This window comes from Biomphalaria glabrata, chromosome 15, assembly GCF_947242115.1.
Source record: "Biomphalaria glabrata chromosome 15, xgBioGlab47.1, whole genome shotgun sequence".
Lineage (NCBI taxonomy): Eukaryota > Metazoa > Mollusca > Gastropoda > Planorbidae > Biomphalaria > Biomphalaria glabrata.
Window position 1 is genome coordinate 16,152,297 of NC_074725.1, and position 18,982 is coordinate 16,171,278.

The window sequence follows — 18,982 nt, forward strand, 5'->3', positions numbered from 1 at the left end:
AATAGCTCTTCTAATTTTTGAAAATTCAAATCTGATAGATGTAAAGACAGACTATACAAAACTAATAGCAGCTGTTCCTCTTAAGAAGAGACACTAAAACCCCTTGTTCAAGTGAGATTCGTATTGTATTTATTGGTTTAGGTGTTGTATTCATCGTAAAATTAGCCAGCTCAATGTTGTTTTATTATATCTAACCTGTCTCGTTTTCATTCTTGATGTGTCATTTTGTTTCTCTTTAGGATACCGCTTCCAGTCCAGATTCGTCAGTATGTTGTTTGTGGGAGGCTGTGTTGTTTATATAGTAAGTTTTCGGTACATTTTACATTAGTCATAGTTTTTATTAGATAGTCCTTATTTACTTGTTCAGTTTGATACAGGTATAGAAAAGCTCCCCGGACGATGTAAAAGAATGGACCGGCTTTGATATCCTGCTAAGAACAGCTGCTGACCAGGAAAAGTGGAGGGATTTGGTTATTAGGACCACTGGCGGATCCAGAACTTTGAAGTGGGGGAGGGGGCGATTTTTTTCCAAACCCTAACCCTAAGGCCCAGTAAACCCTAACCCTATGCATAAACGTGTGTACAGCATATATATATATGTTTATATTCGATATATTAGAATAAAATAAGACTGTTTCTCAATCTTCGGCGAAATAAAAAACAGAAAAAAAAAAACAGTCATGTTGAGGCCTTTCTCTTGCAAGCTTGGAGGTCTGTGAGAGCGCTGTAAGCTTCCTCAGTGGGGTTCGGGGCGAAGCCCCGACATGCAAAAGCGTTTTCTTGCATTTTACACTGCAGAAACGCATTCTCCTGACATGTGCAGCTCATTTTTTATCAGTGGGGTTCGTGGCGAAGCCCCGACGCCAAAAGCGTTTTCTTGCATTTTTGACTGCAGAAACCCATTCTGCTGACTTATTAGTGGGATTCGGGGCGAAGCCCCGACGCCAAAAGCGTTTTCTTGCATTTTTCATTGCAGAAACGCATTCTCCTGACATCTACAGCTCATTACTTATTAGTGAGATTCGGGGCGAAGCCCCGACGCCAAAAGCGTTTTCTTGTATTTTTCATTGCAGAAACGCATTCTCCTGACATCTACAGCTCATTATTTATCAGTGGGGTTCAGGGCAAAGCCCCGACGTCAAAAGCGTTTTCTTGAATATTTCACTGCAGAAACGCATTCTCCTGACATCTACAGCTCATTATTCATCAGTGAGATTCGGGGCGAAGCCTCGACGCTAAAAGCGTTTTCTGGCATTCTTCACTGCAGTAACGCATTCTCCTGACCTACAGCTTATTATTCATTCTATTATAAAGGAAAAATGTGGAAAAATATTCTAATATGAATTTATAGTCCCTTAATACATTGCAAATACAACCGATTTGTTCTTTGAAAAGACATATTTAGATTAAGGCTTTGAGGATCGCCGCCGAAAAAAAATATTCGATAAATAATATTCAATAAAATTCAAGCATAAATTGTGAGTTATAGTCCTAAATTTATTTAACTAGAAAAATATGAGATAGAGTAAAGGTTGGAAAAAGTCGACTAGGAAAAGATTATCTGGCTTTTGAACTCATCTCAACCGTGACTGTTATATTGAAAAATTTCGTTTGAATTATAACTTTTCTAAAGCAAAGTCTTTCTTAAAATAGTTATGATAAATTCATGTCAAATTACACAAACTCTGTCTGGAAAGGGGAAGGGCGTAAAATGAAAACTTTTAATCCTCGCTCCTTTTTATAACTTCTGCTGATGATTGCATTTTCCATTAAAGAATAGGGGAATAGGCGACTCGATATAAGTATTTACTTTATAGCATAAATAAATTATATTAGTGACAGATTTTTTTTTCATTTTGTAATTTCTTACTATAATACAAAAAGAAAAAGTATTGATTTGTCCGATGGGGGGAAGGTGATTGCATGTATCGCACTTCCACCTGTTTATATTATATAGATATTCAACTAATTTTGTTCACATACTATGATTTCTCCATAAAAGTAGGACCGCCCCCCCCCCACTCAAAGGGTTTAGATGGGAAGGGCAGTGGAGGTATTCGCTCTTCCCCTTCCAATCGGCCAACAGGTGAACGACATAATATAAAGACCGGTTAAAATACCAATAACAAGTTTTAATCATATAGATAGTTAATTGATTCAGTTAGCAAGCTGTGATTTCTACAAATAAATAGGACCGCCCCCCCCACTCGAAAGTTTATGGTGGATGGGGGGCGGATTGATGCCATCGCCCCCTCCCGACCCTACCAAATCGGCCAAAATACTATAGCGGAGGGTCGAAATAATCTAAAAATAGGCTGAAATAGAAATAATTCGTATATATTATTAACATAAGTAATAAATTCGTATATAAATTGTGTGAATTCTATACTAATATTCGCCCCCCCTCTGGATCCGCCAGTGATTAGGACTGCCACAGTACCACTACGACGAAAGTCAAGAGACAGATGATGTTGGTGATGAGTTCAATGTCGATTACATTACAAAGCGACATTTAAAAATAATTTGAATTTGTATGCACACCAACACATATAACACAAACCGCAAGCCAAAAGTTGGCAGTGTCTCCCTTGTTTAGGCATCCACAATGACATCATGTCTAGGCCTGATGCTCTTTTGTTCTTTAGGACTGCATGACCTCCTCTGATGTAATTGAATCTGTCTTGGCATTAAGATCATTGTCTGTAGAGTGGTCCTTGAATGCTTAAGTCAGGTCTGTGAATGTCAGTTGGGAGTCTCTTTGAAGTGCTCTACTCACCTTGCATCCTGTTCTTCATTTTCGTTAGCAAAGTTTTTGCCTTGGTTGCTGTCTTTTATAGGTGCTCCATGTCATAATCTCATTCAGTGTTCGGCGTAGATTCTTTTTTTGAGACATCAAGTGGATAAATAATCAATGATGGTAAGACCATTAAAATACTCAGAACATGATTCGTTTTGGCATCATCATGTATAAAATAGGAGCCTCGGCGCTAATTTCTGGAAGCCAGTCAGTGACCGCATCATTACAGCTCGAGTCCAAGCAAGCCAATTCAAAATCACTCCCATCCAAGTATTTGTTCCGACAGAGAATGCAGTAGATACCATCAATGATAACTTTAACAATCAACTTCAAACCACACCTGACAAAACGCCCAGCCATAACCTAATTCTACTGATGAGAGACCATAACGCCACAATCAATCCCAACCGAACTGGCTTTGAATACTTAATTTTCGCCGTCGAAAAAAAAATGTATTCGAAAAATAATATTTGAAAAAATTTGATACATTTTGTTCAACAGGCCTATTAGTTACTTAGTTTTGTTACAGAACTATAATTCAAAGTTCTAAACAAACCAATTTCGTAAGTGGAAGGAGAAATTAAGTGGACCAATTAGATTCTACTATAATTTTTTTTTGCATTCTTAGGATCGAAGCATAAATTGTGAGTTATAGGCCCAAATTTATTTATACAATTGAAGAATATCAGATTCAGTAAAAGTTGGAAAAAGGCGACTAGGAAAAAAATTTATGGGTTCAGATCTCATCTCAATTGTTATTCTTATTCTGGAAAATTTCTTATGAAAACAAAGTCTTTCTTAAAATAATTATGATAAATTTATGTGCAATTATATAAACTCTGTCGCCATAATTGACTATTCTGTTTTAAAACGTCATGTTTTCGTCTGAAAAGGGGAGGGGCGGTAGAGTGAAAACGATTCTTATCTTATATTATACAGACGTTACTTCAAAAAAGAAGATGATTACGTCCTACGCGTCATGATTAATCGAGTAAAAGCCCTCGTTCCTTATTATAATATCTGCAAATGATTGCATTTGGCATTAAAGAATAGGAGGTGGGGCGACTCGATATAAGAATTTAATTTATAGCATATATAAATTATATTAGTGACTATTTTAATTTTTTTTTCATTTTGTAATTTCTTAAGTAAATACAAAAGAAAAAGTATTGTTTTTTTCCGATGGGCGGAGGGCGATTGCATGTATAGCCCCACCCACCTGGTACAAACCTTTTTCATTTGATATTTACTAAGGAAAAAAAATTGAGATAAGAGTGTGATGCGACATGATATAAAATGGGTTCACATATCAAATAAGTAGCTTCTATTATATAGCTATTCAACTAATTTTATTCACAAACTATGATTTCTCCATAAAAATAGGACCGCCCCCCCCCCACTCAGAGGGCTAGAGTGGGTAAGGCAGTAGATGCTATCGCATTCCACCCCACCGAATCGGCCAAGATACCAGAAAGGGAGCGACATAGTATAAAACAAATTTAGTAATTAAACTAATTTTGTTAAAAAACTATGATTTCTCCATAAAAATAGGACCAGTTAATGTACCCCCCTCCTTTCATCCAACCCAATTGACCAACAGGAGAACGACATAATATAAAGACCGGTTAAAATATCAATAACAAGTTTTAATCCTATAGATATTTAATGGATTTTGTGAACAAGTTGTGATTTCTACAAAGAAATGTGACCATCCACCTCCCCACCCCACCTGAGCGGCTAACATACTAGAAAAAAAGGGGGGGGGGGCAAAATAATCTAAAAATAGGTGAATTTTGCCGAGTAGGGGGGGGGGAGGGCGAGTGCGCCTTCCGCCACCCACGGATCCGCCAGTGCCTCTCTTTAAAGCCGTCATAAGTAGTCTGTTTACATCTATTTATATTTCGCTATTTTTCCTCAAAGCATTGTCTTGTTTCTACTAGTCGCGCCATTGTCTCTAAGTCAAAATGTCCCGTATTTAGGAAACAAACAAACTTTCGAATTGTGCCCTAACAACTGTGACAAGTATTAACTGTCTTTGACCAACGCCTTTATGTTCGTGTTAGAAAGATCAGCATACAAATAATAATAAAAAAAAATCATTTATGTTCTCTCTTGTCCAGCTTACAGTCGAGTTTCTGTTCTTTGCTTTGACTTTGTTGAAATATTTGAATTATAAATTGGACCAACTAGGCAACACCTTAGAAGATTTGTTTGGTTACCTATGGCAATTCTCAGACGATCCTGATTACCAGGAATTCATTGGGGATCTGGGTAACCTTACTTTGGCTGTTGAAATTGTATTAATTCAAGCAACTGATGTAGTATATTGTAAGTATTTATAATTTTGTATTATATATATATACTAGCCTGACATTACCCGCGGCCTGCGGGTCTTAGTTTGTGTTTTCTAATCTAGTGAATTGGATTTAGATGTATGTTAAACTTAGTTTCAAGTTTTTCTCTTTCGCTACGAAAATAAAATTAGTTTTGCGAAAATGGGTTTACCCGAAGCCGATACATTCATATCTATTAAAAACGAAAAGAGCGATAGATGAATAGGATATAAGGTACAATTAAAACGGGTTTACCCGATTTGTTAAATGAATGGTAAAAGTAAGGACATTCTGAATTCGCAGATGTATGGAACGAATTTATGTAAAAATGCTTTTGAAACACAAATTTGAAGGTTAATTTTATTAAATAATGAAATCAATAGACTATATTTTGTATTTTCATGTGTCAAAGTAAAAAACTTTATGTGCAAAGTGTAGTTCTTAAAATTAGATCTAAATCTAAATCATTTCGATCATTTCTCATGTCAACATTGTAAGCAAAGCCTAGATCCATATAATACTATAGCTTTAATAGAGTCGGTCAACTTTTTTTTGGAGGGTCTTAAGTTTGTTTTAGGGCCACAATACATACACTACGTTCTAAGTTAGTACCCAAGGAACATTTCTGCAAATTTTATCAAGATTGGTCAAGCGGTTTTTATTTCTATTCCAAACATACATACATACGCCTTACTTTCTACTTTATAGTATAGATATAATATATATATCTATGGTATAGAACAGAGGTTCTCAGACTTTTTGACCCGGAGACCCTTAAGTAAAAAAGCCACATAAAAGCATATATTATATTATAAATGTTGCTAATGTAAAAAAACAAACTACAACAACAAAAAAAAACAAACAACGACAATAGAAAATACTTTGTTTAAGCTAATTGAGATTATAACTTTTTGTTTCAAATAAAATAAATGAAACAAAAGACTTGGATGAGACTTATTAGATTTTAAGAGTGAATTTATACCTGGCTCAACGAGCACACAAGTCGGTTTTTTTTTTAAATTTGGGATGAGGTTCACAACTACATTGCACGTTGTACCAAATAAGAAGACGGTATAGCAGACAATAACTTCTGTACAATGAGTCCTAATGCAACACATTTCGATCTGTTTTTGTAACCAGATTTATTTGTGATATCGTTGTTTACACATTGGCCAAGTTCCTCGTTGGTGGATATTTAATACGCTGCTCATGCATTAGTATGGATTCATCTGTGATTTGGAACTGCAACTGGTGATCTCTCGGACAGAAGAGCACTATAGATAGCATCTACCATGTAACTAAAAAAAAAACCTGCACGCCCAACAGATAGTCTTCCTGAATGGCCAGGACAGTACTTGTAAATAACGAAATCAAGGTCGCAGGCCTCCAATGGATCACTGGCTAGATTGAAAAACAAAGGCAATACAAAAGGCAGTCATATTGGCCAAAATGTTTGTTTTTTAATTAATTTAACTCTTCAATGAATACAGGCAGTGGCGGAGTATGACATAAATTTGGTGTGGGCAAGGTATATTTTGCAAGGTTGTTGTATAATGTGCATTATCATAAAATATACACACTATATTCTATAGAGCAATGTTTATAAATTAACTTTCTACAGATTGCAATAAATTTGCATAAATTAATTTTTTTTAATATGTTCTCTTTTTGGTTTAAACTAAAAATAAAAACAGTTTTAAGCCTGGTGTAAATTAGTCTATTATCCATATAATTTATTTTTTTAATTCTAGATCTATATACTGTAATAACTTAAGGGAGGCAACTCAACGAGGCAACGATGTTTATTTACAATGTTTATTAACCTCTATACTTAGGCGGAACTCCGTTCTCTACTTCCTAATATAAACATCCTTCTCAGTCTAGTCTCTAACAGTGCGCACCTTCTCAGTCTAGTCTCTAGCAGTGCGCACCTTCTCAGTCTAGTCTCTAATAGTGCGCACCTTCTCAGTCTAGTCTCTGATAGTGCGCACCTTCTCAGTCTATTCTCTAACAGTGCGCACCTTCTCAGTCTAGTCTCTAACAGTGCGCACCTTCTCAGTCTAGTCTCTAACAGTGCGCACCTTCTCAGTCTAGTCTCTTACAGTGCGCACCTTCTCAGTCTAGTCTCTAACAGTGCGCACCTTCTCAGTCTAGTCTCTAATAGTGCTCACCTTCTCAGTCTAGTCTCTAATAGTGCTCACCTTCTCAGTCTAGTCTCTAACAGTGCGCACCTTCTCAGTCTATTCTCTAACAGTGCGCACCTTCTCAGTCTAGTCTCTAACAGTGCGCACCTTCTCAGTCTAGTCTCTAACAATGCGCACCTTCTCAGTCTAGTCTCAAACAGTGCGCACCTTCTCAGTCTAGTCTCTAACAGTGCGCACCTTCTGCACTAACTTGGAAGGTGGTGTGCATGGCAGGGTTATATAACAATACCGTACAAAGATTAAAACACAGTTGGGACAAAGGGAGACGTATTACAATTGTATCGGCCTACAAAAAGACATCTCCTTGTATTATAATATCACAAAGTTTTGAAAGTACGGCGAATTTTGATTGGCTTTCTAGTAGTTTAGAAGCATGAAAGTAACGTGAAGAGAAATAGTAAATAGCCAGCAATGACCGCGTGGACAGTAACGTTAAGAGAAATAGCAAATAGCCAGCAATGACCGCGTGGACAGTAACGTAATGAGAAATAGCAAATAGCCAGCAATGACCGCGTGGACAGTAACGTAATGAGAAATATCAAATAGCCAGCAATGACCGCGTGGACAGTAACGTAAAGAGAAATAGCAAATAGCCAGCAATGACCGCGTGGACAGTAACGTAAAGAGAAATAGCAAATAGCCAGCAATGACCGCGTGGACAGTAACGTAAAGAGAAATAGCAAATAGCCAGCAATGAAAACGTGGAATTTTCCGTAGAAAAAAAAATTACAAAAAAAAAAATGAATGACAGTTTTCCTAATGTTTGTTTTTGTATATAAAAGTAATGTATAATTAAGTTTACATTATTTTTCAGATTCTATCATTGTCTCCTGCACACTTTCATGTGCAATTATATTGATTAACATTTTGCACATGTGCACATCATTCAGGTAAGTGTTGACGTATTGATATATAGTGTAGTGAAGGATGTGTGGTAAAGCGCCTGCCGTCTCGTGTTCAAATCCAGCGAAAACAGGGATTGGAATTTTGGGGCTCCTCTGAATCAACCCAACTCTATAATGGGTACTTTACATTTGTTTCGGAAAAAATGCTTTAAAAAAATGATTAGGGTAAATTTCACACAGGGATATAATTCATACCACCACCACCCTTTTTTTTCTTCATTTTCCCAACTGGTTAAGATAAGTGATAGGGTCATTGCGTATTGGCATAGTTCAAATCATGAAATAACGCAAAATAAAAAACCAAATTGCTACAAATATTTCTTATCGCGCAGATTTTTTGTTTCTGGTCTAGATCTATCACAAACTTAATGACATGACTGATCCTAATTAATAGATACAACTAAACTTCATATAATCTTTGTGTTTGTTTGTTTTTCTAAAGTATTTACACATATTTGTTATCTATTATTTCTTGTGTGTCAGTAGACAGTGACCGGTACAACACATCTTTAGGCAGCCATCATGACTTAAATAATTAAAAGTTTTAATAACAACTCATATCCCTTTACAGTAATTTTAAATGGTAGCTTACAATTTCAAATTTTATTTTCAGAAAAAACCTATTCACGTTGTACAAGGGAGATGATTCATTAATTCCCCTGGCATCTGAGTTCTCTTCCATTAACTTGTGTGTAAGTACATATATAGAATTAATGTTACAACTGTTTTTTATATGTTTATAGACTAAAGTCTAAGTTGACAAGACAGCGATTCTCAAAGTTCTTCGTTATGGCTCTTGAGAACTGAGACTACCTAAGGCTTCTAAAACTGTCTTATCATATTCCCCTACGCCTCGACAGTCTCGAGGCAATGCTTACTGCTCGACTGCTATGCCGGGTGACGGCTGGGTCGGGCATCGATCCCAATAAATGACAAGGAACAATTTGACTATTTCAAAAGGATGTAATGTGCCAGGTAACACTTTCCTCGAAATCTTTTTTAAGAACCATCTCAGTAGTGCCTGATTAGGACTTGTGAAGGGTTCTAAGCTATTTGAGATACGGGGCACTTTTATTAGTCCAGAAATTGTAGGTCAGTGCTACAGCTTATGTTGCCCTTAGGTAAATCCGGCCCTGCATCTCAGGCAACAGCAAATAGAACAACTTTCAGCATAGGGGAAAGATTGCTGTAGGTTCTCACGAACATAAAATCACGCTATTCTGTGGAGCAAAGCAAAATATTGCAAGAAGGTCGGAAACAGCACTCTTTTGTATCAATTAGTTTGGATCAGTCATATAATTAAATGTGTAATATATCTAGACTAACAATAATAAATCTGTGCGATTGGAAATACGTTTACCAATAGCTTTTGTTGAGCGTTATTTCATGCTTTCTCAATGCGCGATAATCCTATCACTTGTCTAGACCAGTTAGGAAAGGAGGGAAAGGGAAGAGACTGTGACCATGATCGCGTTTTTAATGGTTGAAAAATTGTAAGTCTTGAATTCGGACACTGGGGTTCAAGCCTCCTAAAGGGTACTAACTTATACCACCACAAGTAAAAATACCACGTCGCATTAACTACCCAGATACTTGTAATAATAATAATAAGGCTTGTCTTTGAGTCCGAAGATAAGTGAGGAATACAATATTGCCCGTGGCTGCGCAGTCCCAGCTGTGACCTACATATTTTGCCACATTCAGGGCAAGCATAACCATTGTCCATAATTTATCCAGATACTTGTATATAGTATTAAATGCTACCTTACTTGATTTCGCTTTCAATGAAGGTAATAGGTCTATAGCTTCAAATGTTAAGTAATTACAAAGCTTATATCAACTCTTATTTGTCTGACTGTCTGTCTGGTAAAAAGTGTGCCCAAGTTATTTCTCCCTCACCTATTCTCAAATCAAGTTGAAACTTCGCACATTTGTTCATTGACATAGATAGACAAGACAAGGCATTAATCAATTAAAAAAAAAAAATAACGAATTCGACATTTGATTACTGGTAATTATTTTTTTTGTTCATTATCAAGAAGGGAAACTAATACTTCAGTATTCACAAATATGACTACATTTAAATAATTGTTAATGCTATTTCTCGCTCATGCATTCTCCGATCAAGTTGATACTTTAAACACTTATTTATTGTATTTATTGTTATTGTAAAGCATGACTCAATAAAAAAAAGTACCCAATTAGTCAAATATTATTGGTAATTAATTATTTTGTTTGGTATTGAATAAGAGAAATAACTTGTACTTTATTGATAGATATAGTTTAAAGGACGGAGTTCTTTCCTTTTAAATAACCTTCGCTGTTTTTTTTTTTATGATTTTTTTAATAATTTGGTTGTTTGTATTGTTTAGGTTGGCAGCATTAAATTTGGAGGCTTTCAAGTGGCATATTTAATATGGGGTGAGTAGATCTTAGTAAGTAGATTGTGTTGTGTTAAACAGAATGTAGCTTATATATATATTTTTTAAAAAGCCTGACCACTGGCCCATCACTAATTTTTTGCACTAGCAGTGGACGAAAATATACCAAAATTTTACCTGCTACTACTTACCGTATACATAGAGCAATAAGACCTTTTTAACTATCAAAACCACAGTGTTTTAATCCCCCCCCCACTCCACCTAAAATTCACATAATTATATTATCTAGAGTGTCATCCCAATATGTCTTTATAAAACTGACATATTAATGTTTAAATTAACAAAATTACACTTTCTTCCATTATTAAGCAGTATTTAATAAACTCTTTTTAGTTTGAAACTTCTTGGCACCTTTCTTGCTAATCTAGACACTTTATAAAAACAATTTTTTTTTAAGTCAGTCAAAACTGGGACATATTACAGGTATGAACAGATGATGGTATGGCAAATAAGTATAGTTTCCAAGTCTTTATAGTGATGAGATGTTGAGGGCTGGCACCTGTGGATCCGCGCGTGAGTTGATGGCAGCAACCTTAGATGAACTCCTTTTGGAAAAAACAGAGCAGGAAGGACTCAATCCTCCCGTAGTGCTCTGGCAAGAAACTGGGCCGTTCGGCGTAGTGCAACAGAACAGTTCCGATAATAGTCCCCAATACATGCTTTAACTTCAGTCCCACAGAACTGTTCGAAAAGGGACAGTTAACAATGTAGTGTAGCCCCCTTACACTAGACTCTTGTCAGTTGAATCCAAATCTGTAGATTTAGCCATTATCTCAAACTATATCCTCCGCCAGACGTCATTTGTAGCTCACAAAGATAACATTTAAGCACGGTTGTTATTTTAAAAAAGAGGTAATATAAATTAAACAAAGATTTTATTTCTGTGGCATTTTACGTCTCGTGAGACGATCTTTTCCCTTTGCAACTTCTTGTGTGACTAAAGAGGCCAATCCTTGATACACAGCTGCGATCACAGGTTGGGCATATAAAATCACCAGGCGCCATTGCATTTTCACCCTTCTTTCTGCGTCTGTTGTGTATGACATCTGCAATCTGTGACCCTTCCTTTATGCTCTCTCTCCATGTGGATCTGTCCAGTGCCACCTCTTCCCAGTTGCCAGTGTCGATTTTGAAGAGCTTCATGTCGCGTTTGCATACATCCGTATAACGTAAAAGTGGGCGACCAGCGGCTCTCCTGCCTTCAATTAGATCGCCATACAGGATGTCCTGTGGAAGTCGACCTACTGGCATTCTACGAACGTGGCCAAGCCAGCCAAGGCGTCTGCTGCTGATAACAGAGCGGATGTCCTGGCATCCTGCTCTATGTAGCACTTCCTCATTTGTTATCTTATCTTGCCACCTTATTTTAAAGATCCGCCTTATGCATCGGAGGTGGAAGACATTCAGCTTTTTTTCCTGCCATGAGTAGGTTGTCCATGTTTCACTTCCATACAGCAAGGTGCTCAACACACAGGTCCGGTAGACTAGGGCTTTAGTACTGCTAGTCAGCAATATGTTGTCCCAGACTCTTTTCTGCAACCGTGACATGGTGGCCATTGCCTTGGCTATCCTGTTGTTTATGTCTTTATCCAGTAGAGTGTTGTTGGATATGATGGAGCCAAGGTAACAAAAGTGATCAACAATTTCTAGTGGTTGGCCATTAATGCTTACTTGAGGTGCAGTGTTTGTGTTTTGGACAAGTATCTTTGTCTTGCTTTGACTGATGTTTAAGCCGAACTTCTGGCAAGCAGCAGATAGTTTGTCAACCATGGACTGTAGCTGAATATCAGAATCAGCCACAATAGCTGCATCATCAGCATACAGGAGTTCCCTGACGAGTAGCTTCCTAACCTTGGTTTTTGCCCGCAGCCTTGATACATTAAATAGTTTTCCAGAGGATCTTGTATGGAGAAACACACCTTCGTTTATGTCGCTGTACGCATAATGCAGTAGACAGGAGAAGAATATGCCAAACAGAGTAGGTGCGAGCACACATCCCTGCTTGACACCACTGCAAACCTCAAAAGGTGCTGATTGGGCTCCATTGAATTTGACAGTACATTTAGTTTCCTCGTGAAAACACTCAATTAACTTCAGTAGTTTGGGAGGGCAACCTATTTTCCTCAGGAGTTTGAAAAGGCCACTTCTGCTGACCATGTCAAAAGCTTTAGTCAGATCAACAAAAACAATGTAAAGGGGTCTGTCTCTCTCTCTGAATTTCTCCTGCAGTAGTCGTAGAGAAGATATCATGTCTATAGTGGACCTACCACTCCTGAATCCACACTGAGACTCTGGGTAGACTCTAGAAGCTATCACTTGCAGCCTGGATAGTGCCACTCTAGCAAAGATCTTGCCCACTATACTGAGGAGAGAGATACCCCTATAGTTGTTGCAATCACTCCGATCCCCTTTGTTCTTGTATATTGTGACTATAGTTGCGTCACGCATGTCCTGTGGGACATGACCTGTTTCCCAACAGCGGCAGAGGAGAATATAGAGTTCAGGGAGCAGGAGTGATTCGTTGACTTTCACTACTTCCACTGGGATACCATCACTCCCAGGAGATTTTCTATTTTTTAAGCAGTTAATTGCTTTTTTGAGGTCACTAAGGCTCGGAAGCTCATCTAGGCATTCCAGTACTGGAAGATCTGGTAGAGAAGCCAGGGCGACATCGTCTACTGAATTCTGTGTGGCATAGACTTCGAGGTAGTGTTCTGTCCATCGTTCTAGCTGCTTGGTTTGATCTGTAATTTTTTCTCCTGATTTGGATAGAAGGGGGGCAGGCTTAGACACTGCTGGACCCAGGGCCGCTTTAATGACATCAAATAGAGCTTTGCTATTTCCTGAGTGGAGACTGTCTTGGATTCTGTTGCAGGTATCCCTCCAAAAGTTGTTAGCACATTTTCTAGCCATTTGTTTTGCCTCTTTATTAGCACTTTTGAAGGCCTCCAAAGATTTTGGATTAGGCTTTGTCTTGTGAGCGAGGTGTGCAGATCGTTTTTTCTTGATGCAAGGTTCCATATGTGCTAGATTCGCCTCAAACCAGTCTACATTTTTGTGTTTTTGAGGCCCAAAGGCGGTGATTGCCGAACTGTAGATTACGTCTCTTAATTTCTCCCATCTGATCGAGATGTCTTCTTCATCACTTAACGAGGGGATTGAACTGTTCAGGAGCTCGCCAAAGAGTGCACACTTCTCTGGGTCACCTACATGGTTGACGTTAATTCGCCTAGTTCTGGGTTGAGTGGAAGTGTAAGCTTTCTTGAGAAGTAGTTTGATTTTGCTTAGCACTAGTGAATGGTCTGAGTTGCAGTCCGCACTATGGTATGAACGGGTGTGGATGACACTTTTCAGATCCATCCTTCGGGTGATGCAGAGGTCAAGCTGGTGCCACCTTTTTGAGCGTGGGTGCTGCCAAGAGACTTTATGGCGTTCCTTGCCAGAGAAGAATGTATTTGTTACACACAGTTCATGAGAGATACAGAACTCGAGTAGCCTTTGGCCATTGTCATTTATTTTGCCAACACCATGAGGTCCCAAGCATTTTGGCCATGCATCATTTCTATCACCAACACGGGCATTAAAGTCTCCATTTATATAGAGGTGCTCGGATTTTGGAATACTTTTAATTACGTCCTCTAGAGCTTGAAAGAATCTGTCTTTGTCCTCTTCTGGTGCAGCAAGGGTTTTATTTCTACAGTTCTCGTATACAATTAAGCAAACTAAAAATTCATATTGTATTTTTTAAAATACTTTTTAATAAGTAGAGGGTATCTGGGCCATCGCTTTTTAAATATATTTATAAATAGTCATCTATTGTTTCAAGCTTTTCTCTCTACAATGTATGTATAAAGGGGACTAATTCAGCTAATACCAATTTATCAGTCAAGTACAATTTCCATCTGTTTGTTCGAGATACCAAACAAAAAATATTAATCAACAATAGTTAATTAACTAATTGTTTTTTTTTAAATTGATTCTTGTTTTGTCAGGTAAAAGAAATAATTGTACAAAATTTCAGGTTCATCCGAGATTGGGTGTGGGAAAAATAACGTGTACAAACATTTTAGCAGACAGACAGAGTTGATGTAAGTTTTGTAAAAAAAAATAGAGAGAACAGAATAGGCGTGCATTCACCTTATTAGCACGATGCTCTAACCAACTGAGCCGACCGTTTATACAACCTACATGCTTCTATATATTGATTTAGATCTATAAATAATATTTTAATAATCGGAGAATAAAAATGATGACTCCTAGCCTTGTCCAATTTTATTATTCCAAGGATCTAGATGAGATTCTAATGAAAGGTGTCCCGATGCAACACGAGTTCCTAATTTCGATAGTAAAGAGTTGTTTAAATAAATTATTCAAATTTTTTAATGTATACAAAAGTGTGAGCTTAGTAGGAATTAGTAGAAAAAAATTCAAAACGATTTCTTAACGAGGTTGCGCCCGCTTTAAAAAACAACAACAACAAATAAACATGTGTTGTTTTCTATTTTATCATATTGTTATTCTCTCCCCTGCCAGGCTATGTCATCCTTACCATTGTACTGACTCTTGTCTGTCTAGTTTTGGGAGGTTTTATATCAGTCTTGATATTCGGATTTACAGACTGGCTGGTAAACAAGGTGTTACAGATATGGTGAGTTACTATAGTGGACCTTTTGATCTTTTTTGATAATGAATAAAATAGGGTATGTACATGGTAAACAAAAAATACTGTACCGGTATTTGCTAGGACCTACTTTACTTAAATCCTCTAACTCTAGAACTAGTTGCTTTAACAGGAGGTAACCTGTGTATTATTGCTACCTCCTATCAGCAGGTGTTCTCTGTTTTTGAGACTTCCATGAAGTTACAACTCCATGTTATAACGTATATAACTCTCCCTTTTTGTGGTATTTTCATATTTATCAAAAAATATAGATGCTGGATCTCAATGCACGCGACTTTGGATCAAGTTAAAGATCAATGAAAGTGACTTAGATGAAGCCTAAATACTTGCTGAAATGACAATGTCTTTTCGCGAACACCCATTCCCATAAGATTTATAATATCCTTGTAGAAGAATGAAATTATTGGTAAATGAAATTGTGAAAATTACTTTTGCTCTAAATGGAAAATATCAATAATTATCTCCTATTTTATTTTTCTCGCCATTAATTCTCCTCTAGGCCAGGTTTACTGGTTGCAATTGCCCTACTTATTATACAGAAGTTGTTGGCCAGATTTCTGTTTCTACAAGGTGATGGCCAACATTTACGTCTGGACAATAGGTAGGTCAAAATTTCTTTTCAATGACAACACAAGGAAAATGTTCTTAACATAGGCGTACACTTTCATCTTCTCATTGCCTTCTTTTAGGCACAAACTAAGTCAAGAATAAACCCCGAGATCTTAATTAGTCTGGGAAATAGGCCACCAACGAGCTTCCTCCTGGCGTCTCCGTTCAGGGTGAATCTTTCCGATTGTCCCACGTATTGACCATCTAGGTGGCTGAGTGGTAAAGCACTTGGCTTCCGAACTGACGGGTCCTGTGTTCGAATCCTGGTCAAGACTGGAATTTTTAATTTCGGGGTCTATATGGTGCATGTGAGTCCACACAGATCTAATGGGTACCTGACATTAGTTGATGAAAAATAAAGGCGGTTGATTGTTGTGATAGTCAAAAGACACCCTCGTTAACTGTGGGCCATATAAATAGATGACCTTTACGTCACCTTCCCAATAGACAGTTAGGTTTGAATGTGAATCTGTTGACCATCTGCTAAGCACCTGTATCCAAATCTCAACGCCATGTATTTCTTGACCATTCGGTCTTTCTTTCCTAGTGCGTTTCAGGGGAAGTCTTGTCTTGTGACAATGGATACAGGCTTGCCAAAGTTGTGGCCTATCCACCCCTCAGGGTTTCTGAAAGATACCTTCTTCAATGGGCTGCTGCTTTGTTCAATTGCATAGTTACTTATTTGTGATCTTTTCAGGCGTTGATGAGGATCAAGGTCACTGTTTCTTTTAGATTGCGAACTGCCGCGAAGAGTCCGTCCATCCGTCCCGTTTAGATCATATAAACTAGAAAGTATATTGAAGATCCGAAATCATATTTAAGATCTTGCAAAGTTCTGGTGCAACGGCTTTTTTTTTCTTTTCTAAAAGTGAACTCTTTAATTTTTTAAATTAAATAAATGTTTTTCATAAAATTAAAAATCTTTGCCTTTGTTGGCATCAGACCTACAAGCAGAGTTAAAATTGGAGCAGAGCGGACTTACCATGCTGTAGCATTACAAATTTAAGAAACAATTTTGTTCTAGTAATTATGATGTCTTTTCTTTTCCCCAGACGCTTCTATTTCATCTTCACCTACTTCATGTTTTTCTACAACATCTTTCTGGGAATAGCTTCCTGTTTGTTGAGAATTATCAAATCTCTCATTTTTGGCATTATATGTCTGTGTCGACTAGACATCAGCACATTGCCTAGGAAGTTTGAGGGCTTCGATCCTGGTAAGGTGTATTCATTATCTCTAGGATAGAGAAAAAACACAAATTAAGAAAAAATCTCTACAAAATTTCAATAAATTTCCTGAAGTTTTGTTCGAACACAATTTACACCTCAAATGTTTGATAGAAGACGATCCAGTAGAAATATTCATTGGACATTTAAAAAAAAGGTTTTTGGATGCCAAGGCCAGCTTTTTACTAAGATCTGTGACTATTTCATTCAAATACATAATACAGATAAGTTTAAATTAAAGTTAATCTGATACGAAAACTGTATAAGAAAGAATCAATACATAAGTCATTTACACTCATTAAATTTAATAATCTTCTTCACAACACTTGTCTTCTCGGCAATCACTGACTGGTTGATGTTTTAGTCTTTGTGTTTTTTCAACCCAGGTTTCACCGCCTACAAAGGCTACATTCATATGGAAGTAGCACACACACATCCAGTGGTTCTCGTGTTTATACAACTGTTGTACACACTCAGTCGAAAAAGAAAAGGACTTGACCCAGAACCTGTGGAAAGTTGTAAGCAACAGCCAGACACTAAATGTTAGTCGCAGTCCTAATCAATGTATCTTTTCATGTAATATTTTACATTATCATTCTTTTCCTTGTAATTTTACGATAATATTTTGTAGGCTTATTGAAGCCAGTGTGTTTGACTTGGTTTTTCAGCGTTCCAAAAACCTATTTTCTATTGTCAAATTCCATTCCGATCATTAACATCATGGAATCAAAAGATTCGAAGGTCTATAGCGAGCACAAAACGTATTCACTTTTCTTCTTCTTCTTCTTCTTTGTTCTCATTTTACATGTCGGAGGGTTCAGATCAGTAATCCTATATCTGAGAAGAACTGCACAGTGGTTTCCAGATCAGTCAGTTCTTCATATAGTTTTTTCTTCTGTAGGTAGGACCAGAGTCTTGCTCGGGCCTCTTGATATAGTATGCAGCTTTGAAGGACATGGTCAGCTTTCTCTGGTGATGCTTCACAATCGCAGGTTTTGCTAGTCCAGACTACTTGTAGCTTCCGGAACATATGTTGTCTCATTCTGTTGTGCCCTGTTCTGAATCGAAAAATTATGCGTCGGTCATGTCGAGATAGCTTCTAATAGGCGTCCTTTTCCTTGTCATTTAAATGTGAGTTGGTCCAATTCTCATTTATTCTACACTCTATTATTTTCATAATTTCTTCTAGATAGAGAGGGATTTTCATTTGTTAGTTCGTTTTTCCATCTTTGACCAGTGTGTCTGCTTTTTCATTGCCTTCTAATTCAATGTGTGCTGGAATCCATTGAAGAACTGTTTCCTTGCTTTTAATGTAAAGGTTTACAAGAGTTGAGTTGCTTTATTCAGAAATTATGACTATTAAAGTCCATCTAGGTTCTTATAATAATTAACGAGAAAATTGCGATGGCAATTAATGTTGAGATTGAAAATGAAACATAGGCCTAAGAAATGTAGCATCTTGGTATTTAATCTGAGCTGATGACTATGTCAGTTTAACAATAAGATTACGAATCACTTGAAGACATGTTTAATTTGTTTCTTTTCAGATTCTATACCAATGAAACGAGCAATAAGAAACCGTGCTGCCCAGTTCAACTGGCTAGTTCTATACACACTCCTGCACAATCCTTCGGTAAGCAGAAACAGGAGTTTGGATCTTGTCTTCAGGATTCATGATTTTCCCACTAGTTTATTGTCCTTCACCACATATGGGATATATCTCTTCCCACAGGGTAGTTATTTGCATAAGTAAAAATGCATTTTCTCAGGTTCGAGATCTTTAAAC

At 37.2% G+C, this 18,982-nt stretch overlaps 1 protein-coding gene across 3 annotated transcripts in view; it reads left to right on the forward strand.

The window, feature by feature from the left end:
- LOC106073675 (stimulated by retinoic acid gene 6 protein-like) overlaps positions 1-18,982 on the forward strand; it is a 46,845-nt gene that overhangs the window by 23,692 nt on the left and 4,171 nt on the right. For 2 of the 3 annotated variants that reach the window (XM_056012909.1, XM_056012908.1), the window contains exons 9-18: positions 240-301; positions 4,918-5,125; positions 8,149-8,224; positions 8,853-8,931; positions 10,612-10,660; positions 15,214-15,328; positions 15,861-15,962; positions 17,023-17,186; positions 17,583-17,738; positions 18,744-18,829. In XM_056012909.1, the coding sequence (XP_055868884.1) occupies positions 240-301; positions 4,918-5,125; positions 8,149-8,224; positions 8,853-8,931; positions 10,612-10,660; positions 15,214-15,328; positions 15,861-15,962; positions 17,023-17,186; positions 17,583-17,738; positions 18,744-18,829 (1,097 nt within the window). The remainder of the gene's footprint in view (positions 1-239; positions 302-4,917; positions 5,126-8,148; positions 8,225-8,852; positions 8,932-10,611; positions 10,661-15,213; positions 15,329-15,860; positions 15,963-17,022; positions 17,187-17,582; positions 17,739-18,743; positions 18,830-18,982) is intronic. The other variant, XM_056012910.1, reaches the window with a different exon arrangement.